At 47.2% G+C, this 13770-nt stretch overlaps 1 protein-coding gene across 12 annotated transcripts in view; it reads right to left on the bottom strand.

Annotated features, from left to right (window-relative positions):
• Arsg (arylsulfatase G) overlaps positions 1-13770 on the bottom strand; it is a 99998-nt gene that overhangs the window by 23990 nt on the left and 62238 nt on the right. For 10 of the 12 annotated variants that reach the window (XM_006534349.4, XM_030246381.1, XM_006534348.2 and 7 more), the window contains one exon: positions 1219-1327. In XM_006534349.4, the coding sequence (XP_006534412.1) occupies positions 1219-1327 (109 nt within the window). Of the gene's footprint in view, positions 1-1218; positions 1328-5512; positions 5631-13770 lie in introns of those variants that run through there. The other 2 variants (NM_001166177.1, NM_001361978.1) reach the window with 1 other exon arrangement.

The raw sequence follows: 13770 nt of genomic DNA, 5'->3' as shown, positions 1-13770 counted from the left end.
CGATCCCCAGTACTTACGTAAAATGCTGGGTATGGAAGCATGCGCTTGTAACCTTAGTGACAGGTAGGCAAAGACAGGAGTATCCCTGGGGCTTGCTGGCCTATCCAAATTATTGATCCCCCAGGTCGTAATAAGACCTTGTCTCAAAGAGAAGCTGTGGAATGTCTCAGTGATTAAGAGCACTCACTGCTCTTACAGAGGACCTATGTTTGGTTCCCAGCACCCACATGATGGCTTGGGTGACTTCAAGTTCCAGAAGATCTGATGCCATCATCTGACCCCCCCCCAAGTTTTGCAGGTACATGGTAAGCATAAAGCACATATAGACAAAACACTCTCGCATGTACAGATCTTAGAAATTAAATAAAGTCATGGGGGAAAACGCAAGGTGGGTGGTTTCGAAGAATTGACCTCTGGCCTCTCTACACACACACACACACACACCTGCACAGGCACACATATGTTAAGCACATAAACAAATACTTTTTAAATGACTTAGTGAAGGGTCCCAGCTATAAATCAGGATTCCTTAGTTCTCGTGGCAATATTCCCAGAGACCCATTGTAGCCAGACTCTCTGAGACAGATAAGAAATTGGCCTTCTCTATTAGCATTAATACATTGGACAGATGTCACGTATAATGCTCCTGACGTTCCTGGTGACAACAACTGAAGGCTGTGCTGCCCAAGGCTGGACAAGGTCCTCACCTAACTGTTAACTCTTTCCCTCTCCGTCCACTGGGGCCATCTGTCTGCTTCCAGGCCTCCAGGGCTTTCCGGTGTCTGTACTTCTTTCTTGGGGCCATTCGATGACTAGTGATGCACAGGCTTCTCAAAGCCACCCGGGATGTCTACTCTAGTCCCCAGGGAGGAGTTCATGGGAACGCCGCTCTGGCTGCCATCTTTGGCTGCTTCTCTCTCTAGCACACACTGAAGAACCAGAGTTGAGGGTTAGAGACCAGCAAGGTCCCTCATTTACTCAAGGATCATCCCCAGGGGAAGGGGAAGGCCCTCTGCAGCTTCCTTTACCACACAGAATTGTGGGATTGCTCTAGAGGCAAACCCACACTGCTGTCATGAGAGCTCAGGAGGATGCAGAATTCCTGCCAAACACGGGTAACCAATGAGCAGTGAGTTTGCTGGGATCTCCGGCCACCCAGGTGTCCACGTCAGTTCTGGCTCTAAACCCCCACAGCTAAAGGTCATTAGGATCTCCTACCTTAACAAGGCGGTGCTAGTGACGTTGGCTGGAACTCTGCCAGGCCAGTAAGCCAGTGCTGGAACCCGATGCCCACCTTCCCAGGTGGTCTGCTTGGTTGGACTTCCCCCTAGGAGAAGAAGCAGCTGTTTCATGAACATCAGTAACTCAAGGCTTCTTTTCAGCTAAGAGATGGCCTGTGGACAAACAGTCCCTCTCTAGGAATATCCAATAGTTTCAACAAAGAAATGTCTTTCTTAAAAAAAAAAAAAAAAAAAAAAAAAAAAAAAGCCAGGCAGTGGTGGCGCATGACTTTAATCCCAGCACTTAAGAGGCAGAGGCAGGCAAATCTCTGAGATTGAGGATTGAGGCTAGCCTTGAACAGAGTAAGTTCAGGATGACCAGGCCCACACAGAGAAACCCTGTCTCAAAAAACCAAAAGAACAAAAAACAAAAACAAAGCAAGCAAAAAATAACAAAAACAAAACCCCAAAACAAAGCAAAGAAAGAAAGAAAGGAAGGAAGGAAGAAGAGAAGAAAAGAAGAAATTTAATTATTTTATTACCCAGCTATTTGTCCCTAATAAATAGTTAATCACTCTCAGTACATCCTTTGATTTTACTAACTTATATAAACAGAATCCACTGTTAATATTGGCAATTCCTTTCATGGTATCCCCTACGCTAAACTGTTATTTTATTCCCTTCTTCCCCTGTGTCCCCGCACTATGAGACTCAAGACACCCCCGGTGCTTAAGGAACCTTTGTTAAATAAATGAATTTGTCTTCCAGTTGATCTGATTAGTGACTGATTAGGATGAAGAGAGAGAGGGAGAGGAAGGGAGGGAGAGAGGGAAGGGGGGAGAGGGAGAGGGAGAAAGAGAGAGAGAAAAAGAGAGAGAGAACAGATTCCTACAAACTGTCCACACCTACCTAGCGTGCATGAGGCCATTCAATCGCTAGTACTCAATAACAAATAAAAACTACAATTCTTTGAAAGAGGGAGTCTCCTCAGCTGTTTAATCCACCCAGTGCCTGGCTGATCTTGTGTGGATTTATTTTGTTTTGCTCTGTTTTTCCTTGAGTCAATGAGTTGTTCTGATGAGACAGTTATCAGTCATGGTTCTGAGTGCTCGCCTCTTGGCGGGAGGTAAGAATAGCCCATGTGCAATCTATGAACTTTAGTGATGAGAGGCATTACTTTTGTAGCCAAGTCAAAAGTGACCACCAATATAATGACAGCCCGTGGGCTGGAAGAGATGAGGTCATGTTTTATGAAAACATCCTGAATACACATGTCGCACTGAATTAACCATGACGGGCTCTGCCACTCCCACACACACACTCCACCCTTGTCCCTGGTTGAGCCAGAGGCCAGGGATTCCACGAGGTTCGCGTGTAAGAAGTTCTTCCAAGACAAGTGCTGTATGTGGCTCACGCACTCTATGGTCGTGCTTGCGACTGCCCAAGTTTGGCTGGTATAAATAACAAAAGCGATCACGGGTGGGGAGTTGAGGCAACCAGGACGAAGGCTTCCTCCCTCTAATCTCACTGCTACAAAAAGAACCTTTGATGTCCTGGGCTCAGTACCCCATCCCAGAAGGACTCCGAATTCCTGGTCTAGTGTATAAGGAGCACCGGAGTGTTGATATAAGGAGCTGAACACAAAGCAGCCCCCACCCTATGGACTGTTTACATCTAAGTGTGTTAGTTTCAAGAAACCAACTGAATCCCACAGTCACTGCAGACTGAAAAGCTCTTTGATGTAATCCTGAATTTCTCGAGTGTGTACTTTCCTCTGGAGCCTTTTCTCCCCACCCCCCCCACATCCCTCCCCCCCAAAAAACCTACATAAGACCACTCCGATTATTCACGCATGTGGAATAGAAAATACTGAACTGTGGGGGTGCATAAAACGAGTTTCCATGTAGTTTATACCCGGCATGCTTCAGCTTAAAGCCAAACATCAATGAGTGCGCATACAGACACATGCTGGGGGAATCTGTGGGTCTTTCCAGCCCTGGGAGGGGCATTTGCGTGGACATGTTTGGTAGGAGTGGGTGGAAATACGGGGCCCTCTAATTAACAGCCCATGATGCTTGACATTCAAAGGTCTCTGCTTAACCTTTGAGGCCAGATGCTAAGCTTTGGATTCAAGAAGTAAATCATTATCTCTAACCGGAAAGCAAGAGCTGCGGTTCAGCTCCGTGACAGGCAAAGAGACACCTGTTCACCATGATACTTCGGGCAGCCCCTTTGCGGATGACTGACCTCCCGAAGGAACTGTGTTGGCAGCAAATGTATCTTGTTAAAATGTTAACATAGTAGAAAGTTCAGCAAGTGATGGAGAAAAGGTGGTTGGCCCGGGGAGGCCGCTCAACAGGACTCCGTGGGTGGAGCTCATCAGCGAATCCAGCTGCACCTAAGGTTCTAATTTTAACTGAAAGACACCATTCCAGGCATGTAAATGATCCGTGTCCCGCAGTCCTTGGACGCCAAAGGAATTTAGCTTGAGTCCTGAGCGTGGTCAAGCAATTACCAAAGTAAATATTGATCAACACACACACACACACACACACACACACACACACACACACACACACACACGGCTCTGCTCCAAGCAGCCCCCGCCCCCCTATCTTCTTCCATAGGCCTTGCAAGTGGTGGAGTGGCATTATCAGCCACGTGTGCTTATCCAACTGGTTTCCTGTGGTTTGTCTGTGCTGGCAAGGTCAGAGTCCAGAATAACAGGCTACAGAATAGCCTCTAGGCAGCTACCTTACCCCTCATTCCAAGCTAAAGATAATAGTAACAGTAACAATAACATCATCCCTTATCAATGCCAGACTAAGTGTTCCTAAATACACGGCTAAGTGCTTTCCTATGTAATATCGAATTTGGATGACAATCTCTTGTACACGTGTGTGTGTGTGTGTGTGTGTGTGTGTGTGCACCCTTGGATGTGCACCAAGATATGCATGTGGAGGTCATCGGGCAACTTTGGGGAACCAGTTCTCCCTTTTACCATGTGTGTTGTGAGGATCAAACTTAGGTGTTTGGGCTCTACCGCAAACACCTTCATCCACTGAGCCACCTCATCACCCCTTGTATGACAATCTTTTATACTACACACACTACAATCCCCCGTTTTTTCTAATGAAAATGCTCAAAAAGGTTAAGTAAATTTTTTTCAGTATTGAGGTGTGAACTCAGGGCCTTTCCTGTGCTAGGGAAGTGCTCTAATACGGAATCTAAGTTACGTCTGCAGCCCTGACACTTTTTTATTTTATTTTTAGTTTTGAAACAACTCTTACTACAGTGACTGGGCTAGTCTTGAATTCACTATGAGGCCTAGCCTACTCTCAAACTGTCAAATCACCTGCCTCAGCTACCGGAATAGCTGGGAGGGCAGAAATGTGCCGTCAGCCCTGGCTGAATTTAAATAGCTAGTAAATCCATCTCAAACTACACAGCCAGGACGCTTAACGAGGAACCCTTCCAGCATAGCATTCCACATCCTAAATGCATCTCAGAATCACTTCTTTAAAAACACCGTGGTAAATGGTAAAGCCCTTCTCCTGAGATGGTGAATGGCTGTCCCGACGGGTGCCAGGGGTACATCAATAGCTCATAAAACTATCCCAGTAATGATCTTAAGTTGGACTGATTCCCAGACTAGAGGGGAGCAGACAGAATGCACTTAAAAGTCAAATGTAGCTTATGTGCTATTTTGTATGTGATTGTTCATATGTAGGTGTGCATACATGTGCAGATGTATGTACATGAAGGTGGGTGTGGAGGTCAGAGGTCGGCCTTTTTTGTTTTGGTAGGTTTCTTTGTGACCCAGAGAAGCTAAGCTGCCTTCTCCCATTCAGATCATTTAAGGTCCAGATAAGGGAGAAAATCTACCAGGCGCAATGCTCATGCCTATAAGCCCAGATTTTTGGAAATCTGAGACAGGAGGATCACTTTGAGTTCAACATCAGCCTGGGATACATGGTGGATTCTAGGCCAGATTGGGCTACAGAGTAAAATAGTGTCTCAAAAAAATAATTAATTAATTTACCCCCTCAGTAGATTTGGCCTATGACCAACTCATTTCTCACCTTTCACATTCACTGATTAGTAAAGCCTGGATTGTTTCCTGGCTGCTCTGGGGAAACTGGGAATTGTCAGGAAGCTAAGACTTTGGGGCCATGGCGGAAGCACAAAAGACAAAGCTGCTGCATTTTCTGTTGACTTAAGATTCTGAGGGGGTCAGGAAGAGAGGAAGCCCCGACTGCGATGTCATTGCCCTTAGATGTCACCACCCTTACCTATTTTAATCATCTGGGTTTCAGAAAGTGCGGTCGGTCACCATCCAGGCTCCTCCTCTGCCTCCTGAACCCTTCACTCTCCCAGACATCTTTGCTTCTCTACTGTGGGTTTCAGGACAGGGCCACACTGGCAGGCGATCTGTGACCGGTCAGCTGGCTTGACTTCGTGGAAGAGGGGACAAAGGGCAAGGTCTGACCCAGTTCTATATACTGCATCCTTGTGCCCAGGGGCCTTGGTGCCCTGCAGCGACTCATAACCTCACACTTCCATGCCACTTCGTGAAGAGCTGGCTATCTAATTCCCACATTCAGATCCGGATCTCAAGCCCCAGCCAACACACACACCCAGGAACCACTTGCCAAGCACAGCAATGGTGGGAGAGAATGGTTGAAGACCTCCGACTCTCCCAGAACCACCTTAGTTTTAACCACACAGCGGGCAGCTCATCAGATCTGAAGACCCTGGTCAGCTCTTCCGGCCTCTGCTCTGGCTCAAACATAATGCCTTTAAGAGGTGATTAGGAGCTAGAGGCCAGCCTTGGGCACCCTTTTCAGGGCCTATCTACCTCATTGTCTGAGATGCATTCTCTCACTTGACCCAGAACTTGGTTGTTAGGAAGCAAGGCTGGGCAACACGCTGCAGAGATCCGCTTGCCTCTTCCTCTCCAGCACTGGTATTACATGCAGACTGCCTAGCATTTTAACACGGGTTCTAGGGATAACTCGGGTCTTCATGCTTGCAAAGCAAACATTTTTACTGACTGAGTTACCTCCCCAGCCTTGTGTGCTTCTTTTATTCTTTTCCATGTAATATTCATTTTTATTTTATTTTATTTTACATTTTTAATCTGTGTATTGTGGGGTGGGTTTTTTTGATATTTTATTTGTTTACATTTCAAATGTTATCCCCTTTCCCGGTTTCCCCTCTGCAACTCCCCCCATCCCATCCCCCCTTACCCTGCTTCTATGAGGGTGCTCCCTACCACCCACCCACCTACCCACTCCCACCTCACCAACCTAGCATTCCTCCACACTGGGGCATCAAGCTTTTATGGGACAAAGGGCCTCCCCTCCCATTGATGCCAGATAAGGCCCCTTTAGCTCCTCAGTCCTTCCCCTAACTCCTCCATTGGGGTCCCAGTGCTCAGTCCAATGGTTGGCTGTGAGCATCCACATCTATATTGGTCAGGATCTGACAGAGCCGCTCAGGGGACAGCTATACAAGGCTCCTGTCGCAAGCACTTCTTGGCATCAGCAATAGTGTCTGGGTTTGGTGTCTGCATGTGGGATGGATCCCCAGGTGGGGCAGTCTCTGGATGGCCTTTCCTTCAGTCTCTGCTCTGCTCTTTGTCCCTGTATTTCCTTTAGACAGGAGCAATCTGGGTTAAAATTCTGGAGATGGGTGGGTGGCCCCATCCCTCAACAAGGGGGCCCATGCTTAACCTCTGGATGTGGTCTCGACAGGTTCTCCCTCCCCTTTGTGGGGTATTTCAGCTAATGTCATCCCCGTGAGGTCCTGGGGGGGGGGCTATTGCTTTCTTGGCATCTGGAACTTTCTGGTTGCTACCCTTCTTAACCACAGGCTTTAAATGGACCACATCTTTATCCCTTATGCCATAGCCTTGTAACCATGACTTCATAAGCTACAGCAGAGAAACAGCTGAGCCCACAGCTTATAAATGTCTATGCACTTTTTCGATTTGGAAAGCTATTTGTTAACTTAGATAAGCTTTAGTGCTTGGATCCATGGCTCCGGCACATTAAAAGTGTGAGCTGTATTTGGCTTTCTGTCCAGAGATGCTTGTCTATGACCCTGACACCGTGTTTCAATGCATTTGTGGTTAGTTATGACTCTAATTAATGCAGAACCTCTTACTTAAAGCAATAAATATTTAGCCTCAGCAACCAAAACATAAACAGAACCATGATTCATAAAGTTGCTTACTTGTTCTTCCCTCCCTGGCCTCAGAAGTAGAGTGCCATTCCGCAATGTATCACGGCAGGGGCAAGCCGACCAAAACTCTGCTGCCTACGCCTGGGAATAGCAGGCAGCCTTTCCCGGAAAGGGTCCAACTACCATGTCTCACTGAGTCAGAAAGGCAAGCAGCTCAGCGAGAGAGGTGTGCCAATCTCTTCATACAGGAGCATGGCCAAACAAGAGCTCATGGAAAATATGGACTTCCGAACCGGTGAGGTGGCTCAGCAGTTAGGGATACTTGCCTTTAACCCTGAGAACCTGAGTTCTACCCCTAGGACTCCTGAAGGTCATCTTCTGACTTCCATACGTGTGCTGTGTCCGTTTAAATGATTTTTATACAGAGGCTGGAGGGCTATCTCCGTGGCAAAGGAGCTTTCGGCCAAGCCTAATCAGCCGAGTTCAATGCCCCGGATCTGAATGGTGGAAGGAGAGAACTGACTCTTGCAAGTTATCTTCTGACATCCACCTGTGTGCCATGGTAGTGCAGTACAGGCTCTCTCTCTCTCTCTCTCTCTCTCTCTCTCTCTCACACACACACACACACACACACACACAGAGACATGCACACACACAATATGAAAGCTTTTTTTCCCCCAAACATTCATATTTCTGGGTTCTCTCCCCCAGAAACTCTGACTGACTAGGAAGCATGAACGGCAGAAGGACCCTGATTCTAGATGATTATAACGGCAGCGATGGCCTAAGAACCAGATTGTGAGGTGTATGAACAGGGTGGTCAGAAGGGCACCTTAAGAACCTGGCAGATCCAAGCCCTGACTCGGAAGGCCACTCCTTTGATCAGATAGTCTTGGGCAGGCTTCATAACCGCCTTCAATCTCCATCTCTTAGCCATGAAGTGGAAAATGACTATACTTATCTCCCAGGGCTGTGGGAAGTTATGTAAGATCATGCATAGCAAGTGCACGCACAGCAAGGTACTTTTACACGGCACCTGCCACAGACATGGGCAACAGAAAAACTCAAGATACCTACGGATGAGAAACATTGCAGTGGTAGGGGACAGGGAGGAAGAAGGCCCGCCTGGCAGCTGGAACACTAAAGCAGCAGTTTTCTGAGGGACCGGCATACCTGATACTCTCCTTCTTAAAGACTTTTGAGCATCACGGATAAGGCCAGTTTGCCAGATCTTTGTCTGCAGCTGACAGATGTGAATGTGAAGAGTCCTTTAGTTGGCTTGCTTGTCCCATACTGGCATCTCCATGTGTGGTTTCTGGAGAAGCTCACTGAAGGACAGCCTATATAACCTTCCAGAGAAGCAGTTTCCTTCCTAGATATAAATGCATATCCTTGCCAAGGATAGCCATAGAATACCAGTGTCCTAAAAGCACAGAGAGGCCAGGCTTCAGGGGGACCCAGAACTACAGCTGGGCTGAGGTAGCCCTAAGTCTGGTGATTGGAACATTGCAACAAGCCAGTGACCAAAGGTTAGAAAAAGACAGACTTCAATTTCCACAGCGTTCTTACCGTCAAACCATACCCTAGCTAGACCCAGCAGCTAACAGTCTATCAACTTGTATGCAGTACCTCTGACCTTTCTCTACCTTCTCTTTAATCCCACAACTGGACAGGAGGCTCAGGGTGCCAGGAGATCTGTGTCCCAGTGGGAAGCTTGATGCACCAGCCTGATAGGGTCAGATTGCAGACAAGCAAGCTCTCTTAGAAGTACAGATGATGCCAAGTTAACTGTTTTCTCATCACCAAGGGAGAGGAAAGACCACTTCTGCTCTTCAGCTAAAACAAAGGAAGATTTTTTTTCCAGATAGAGGAGCAGTCAGATGGGGTGGAGAGACAAGGTGTAGAGTCTGGACCTAGTATGAGCCAGGTTCAATGTGATAGGCTAGAAGTCAGACTTCCAGCACAGGCAGGTAACTGCAGCCTGGGGAAAGCAGGGACTTAGGACAGTCAGGTTCTCTTCTTTTGGGAGAAGGTCAGCTTGATTTGCACCCTGCGAGTGTGTGCTCGAGATACATACACACACACACACACACACACACACACACACACACGCACACACATGCACGCACCCGCATATGTGCATGCATATATATGTACATGTACATTCTCTCTCTCACACACACACACACTCTCTCTCTCTCACACACACTCTCTCTCTCTTTCACACACACACACACACACACACACCCTGTTCAGTTTCTTCTCATCCCAATAAGGCAGGAACCCTGCCATGCAGAGCATCCTGACTCTAGCAACAGGGTGAAAAGGTGACTCCAGGAGACGCTGCCTCATCGCATCAGCTGAGCCAGATGGACTAGCCAAGAAAGAAAGAGAAGATGAGGAGGGGGGCCGTGGGAGCAGGGGAAGGTAGCACGTGGTCTGACACAGCAAGCTGGCTTGGGGAGAGAGAAGCAAGGCTCTCAGGACTGTTTGTCCTACTCTGTTGCGAAAACACTGTCTTCCCTTTTGTGGGCTCTTGAGACTGGCTTCATAGCAGGGAGGTGTGGGCTTCCAAGGACAGAAACCTAGGTCAGGAGGCGCAGGTGGTCCAGAGGGACCCACTTCTTCATTCACAGCTTCCTTTTAGCTGCAGGAAGGCTTCCGCCAGGCTTTCCAGAGTTAGTCCCCTGCAGCGGTCCGGGCGGTGAGAGAAAAGGAGGCTTGGAATCACGGACAGGAAGCTGCATGGAGTACGGACGGTGTGGAGAGAGTTACTCTGACATTTTTTTTTCAGGCAAGGTTCATTCTGAGAACTCTAAAAACAAGAGAATAGAACCCATCTCTGACACCCTCACCAGTCCAAGTGTGCCCACAGATACAAGAAGTCATAAAATTTGCCAGAAAGCCTTGCCCAAAACCATGTAACAAGAAGGTAGCCGAGCCCAGCTCTGAGCAGTTCCCTGAGACAAGGTCACGGGACACTCTGAGCTCATCCACGCATCATTTGCCTGAGAGTTCTGTAGGAAAGTCCTCCCGAGGGCTTGTTCCAGCTTCCATTCAGAGAGGGATGCCCAGGGTGTTTCTGCTATAAAGAAACTGAGTCTCAGGGAGTTCCTGGTAGGAGTCACACACACCACACTGGGAGCCTGTGCAAAGCCTCCATCTGATTCTACTCAGGAAATGAAGAGGGTCTATCACCTCCCAACATGGAAGATCAAAGTTTCCCATCCCTATTACAAAGTTTCCCAAATGAAGCTCCCAAGCCAATAGGCCTCTTTATCTCTCCACCCTTCCCCCTACTGGCTTAGAATGATTGGGGGCGGGGGGGGGGAACTAATGATGTTTTCCTTGACAACCACGTAGTTCAAAGAAACAACACGGGATTTTCCAGACAGCTAAGCAACGATCAGGTTTTGAAAGGTGGGAGCAACCACAGTCACATGGGCTGTGGAATGAACCCAGATCACCTGACCCTCTTCCATCACCAGCTGGCCTGGAGCAGACCTCCTCAGCCTCCATTTCCTGCCGGAGAGTGAGGAGGAACATAGATTTCAAGTTCTCCCCTGACTCTAGCATCCTTTGAATGTCGAAGATCCCAATTCTGCTTTCCTTGTGGATAATGCTTAGCTTATTGGATATGGTAGCACATGCCTGGGATATCTGAGTTCAGGGGCTAATGCAGGAGGAGCTTGAATTCAATGTATCTGTGGCTTCATAGCAGACACACAGACACACACACGAGCATATACACATAGGCACATACCCAGATACACACACACAATCACAACACACACACACAGGAGCTTTACATTCATGAGCACATACCCAGACACGCACACACATAAACAAACAGACATGAGCACACACACACACACACACACACACACACACACACACACACAAGCATATACACATGAGCACATACCCAGACACACACACACATGAGCACACATACACACACACACACACACACAAGCATATACACATGAGCACATACCCAGACACACACACACATGAGCACACATACACACACACACACACACAAGCATATACACATGAGCACATACCCAGACACACACACACATGAGCACACATACACACACACACACAAGCATATACACATGAGCACATACCCAGACATACACACACACATGAACATACACACATGAGCACACATACACACACAATGAGCACACACACACACACACACACACACACACACAGAGGATTTATTTTCCTGTGTAGAATTCACATAGGTAACAACCAGGGAACCATGTTTTCTTTTGTTTTTTAACATTGTGGTTATTGTTATACTGTTATTTGTTTGGCTTTTTGAGACAGCCTCCTTGCATATCTCAGACTGGCTTTGAACTCACTATGAAGCCAAGGCTGCTCTCCAACTGGTAGCAAACCTTCTGTCTCAGTGTCCTGAGTGCTAAAATTACAAGCACTGTACCACTGTGCCCATCTCGGGGAGCCATGGGTCCGGAGATACAAATTATAGGTTCAGGTATCACAGACCACCTTGTTCTAAGATGGTGGTTCTCAAAGTGGCCAGTGATATCAGCACTGTCCTGGAGTGCCACAGAAATGCAAAACTGCCATCAGCAATTGATGACCGATTAGGTTGAAACTTCATTTTAGCAAGATCCCCCACAGGATCTTGTGTCTACTCAAGCCAGCCTGAGAAGTGTTAGTACAGGCCCGGTTTCCTTCAGGTCAGAGGTTTTGTTAGTCTTTGTATCCCTGGGGGGAAAATACTGTTTCTGACATACAGCAGATGCTCAATAAGTAGGTAGGACAGAAAACAGCAGGTGCTGAGCAAATGTTCAGGCCAGGAAAGAAGGGCAGAACCCGGCTTATTTCTTTTTTATTGTGGTTTTGAGACAGTGTTACACATATCCCAGCTGGCCTCGAACTTACTATATAGGGTCAAGGGTGACCATGAACTTCTAATCCTCCTGCCTCCACCTGAGATTACAGGCACGCACCACCACTCTTGGTTTATGTGATGGAGACTGAACAAAAGACTGAGCTACATGTTGGTCAAGCACCCTACTAACTGAGCTCATGCTAGTAGCACCCTACTGATGGAGCTACGTGCTGGGCCAGCTCTCTAGAGGCTGAGCTACAGCCCCATTCGACGTCATACCCACACAGCTTTAATGTTTATTTTTTCAGTGCTATATGGCAAACTCACATTGCTGAGCAAGCACGCTAACCCCGAGCTACATCTCCAATCCCTCTTTTTTTTTTTTTTTATTTTCTTTTTTATGAAACAGTAGCAGTCCATCATGGGAGGGAAGGATTAGGAATCCCATGTAAACTCCCTCTTAAACTCAGAGGAGTCACCATTAATCTCCTGTAGTTGTGATACTGTATTCAAGATTTTTCTGCAAGGACATGGGCTTACTTTTATGTAATGGAGCCATACTTTGCACAAAGCATGCATAGGCTTCGCATATTATTTTATGGTTTCTCCAAATCACTAAAAAAGAAAAAACTATTTAATGTAAATATTTCCAAGTCAATCAATGTCCATCTACTTACTGTTTCTTCAGTGGTCTCTCTAAATGGATATGACTCCTTTAAACACTCCCCTTGCTGAGTACTTGAACTATGTCCAGCTAAGTCTCTGGCCCACTGCAATGAGCATCATGTACGAGCACTGTGCCCTTGGCTAATGAGTTCCATGAAGCAGATGCTTCCAGGAGGAGACTGTGCATCAAGAGGCATACGGAACTTTTCAAACCTTTGCTCCACACACCAGACCATCCCCAGAGTGGCTGGTAAGGTCCTTCCTTGTTGGAAACATTTCCAGAGCAGATGGGAGATGAGTTTCAGGCTCGAGTATGTTTATACGGAGCCAGAAATGGCCCGCAGGAGGCCATTGGATATGTGGAGACAGCACCAACTTTGAATACAAAGGCAAACCTGGCATCTTCTCATCGATAGTGCAACCAAAGACAGAGGATTTCTTTGGGATCCTCTTTTCGTCTGTAAGTGAAGCCATTGCTGTTACCCTCGGTTACAAGGTTTAGCGATGGTATACATAATAGCCTTACAAAGACTCTGGCGTGGTGGCAAACACCATTAACCTCAGCTCTCCAGAGACAGGGGCAGGAGGACCTCTGTGAATTCTAGGCCAGCCTGATCTACATAGTAAGTCCTAGGCCAGCCAAGGCCACATATTTCGACCCAGCCAAACAAAACAACAGCCATATCAAATCCCAACCTTACAGAACTGTGGGCTAAATATTTCTTGAATAGATAGTATGAAGTAACGGTTGAACGGAAGGGGTCGGGGGAGAGAAGTGAAAGGACAGAGAGAGAAGACACAGACAGTCAAATGAATTAAGGCCCA

This window comes from Mus musculus, chromosome 11, assembly GCF_000001635.26.
Source record: "Mus musculus strain C57BL/6J chromosome 11, GRCm38.p6 C57BL/6J".
Lineage (NCBI taxonomy): Eukaryota > Metazoa > Chordata > Mammalia > Rodentia > Muridae > Mus > Mus musculus.
The sequence above is the reverse complement of the archived record's forward strand: the minus strand, read 5'-3'. Positions and strand labels throughout refer to the sequence as shown.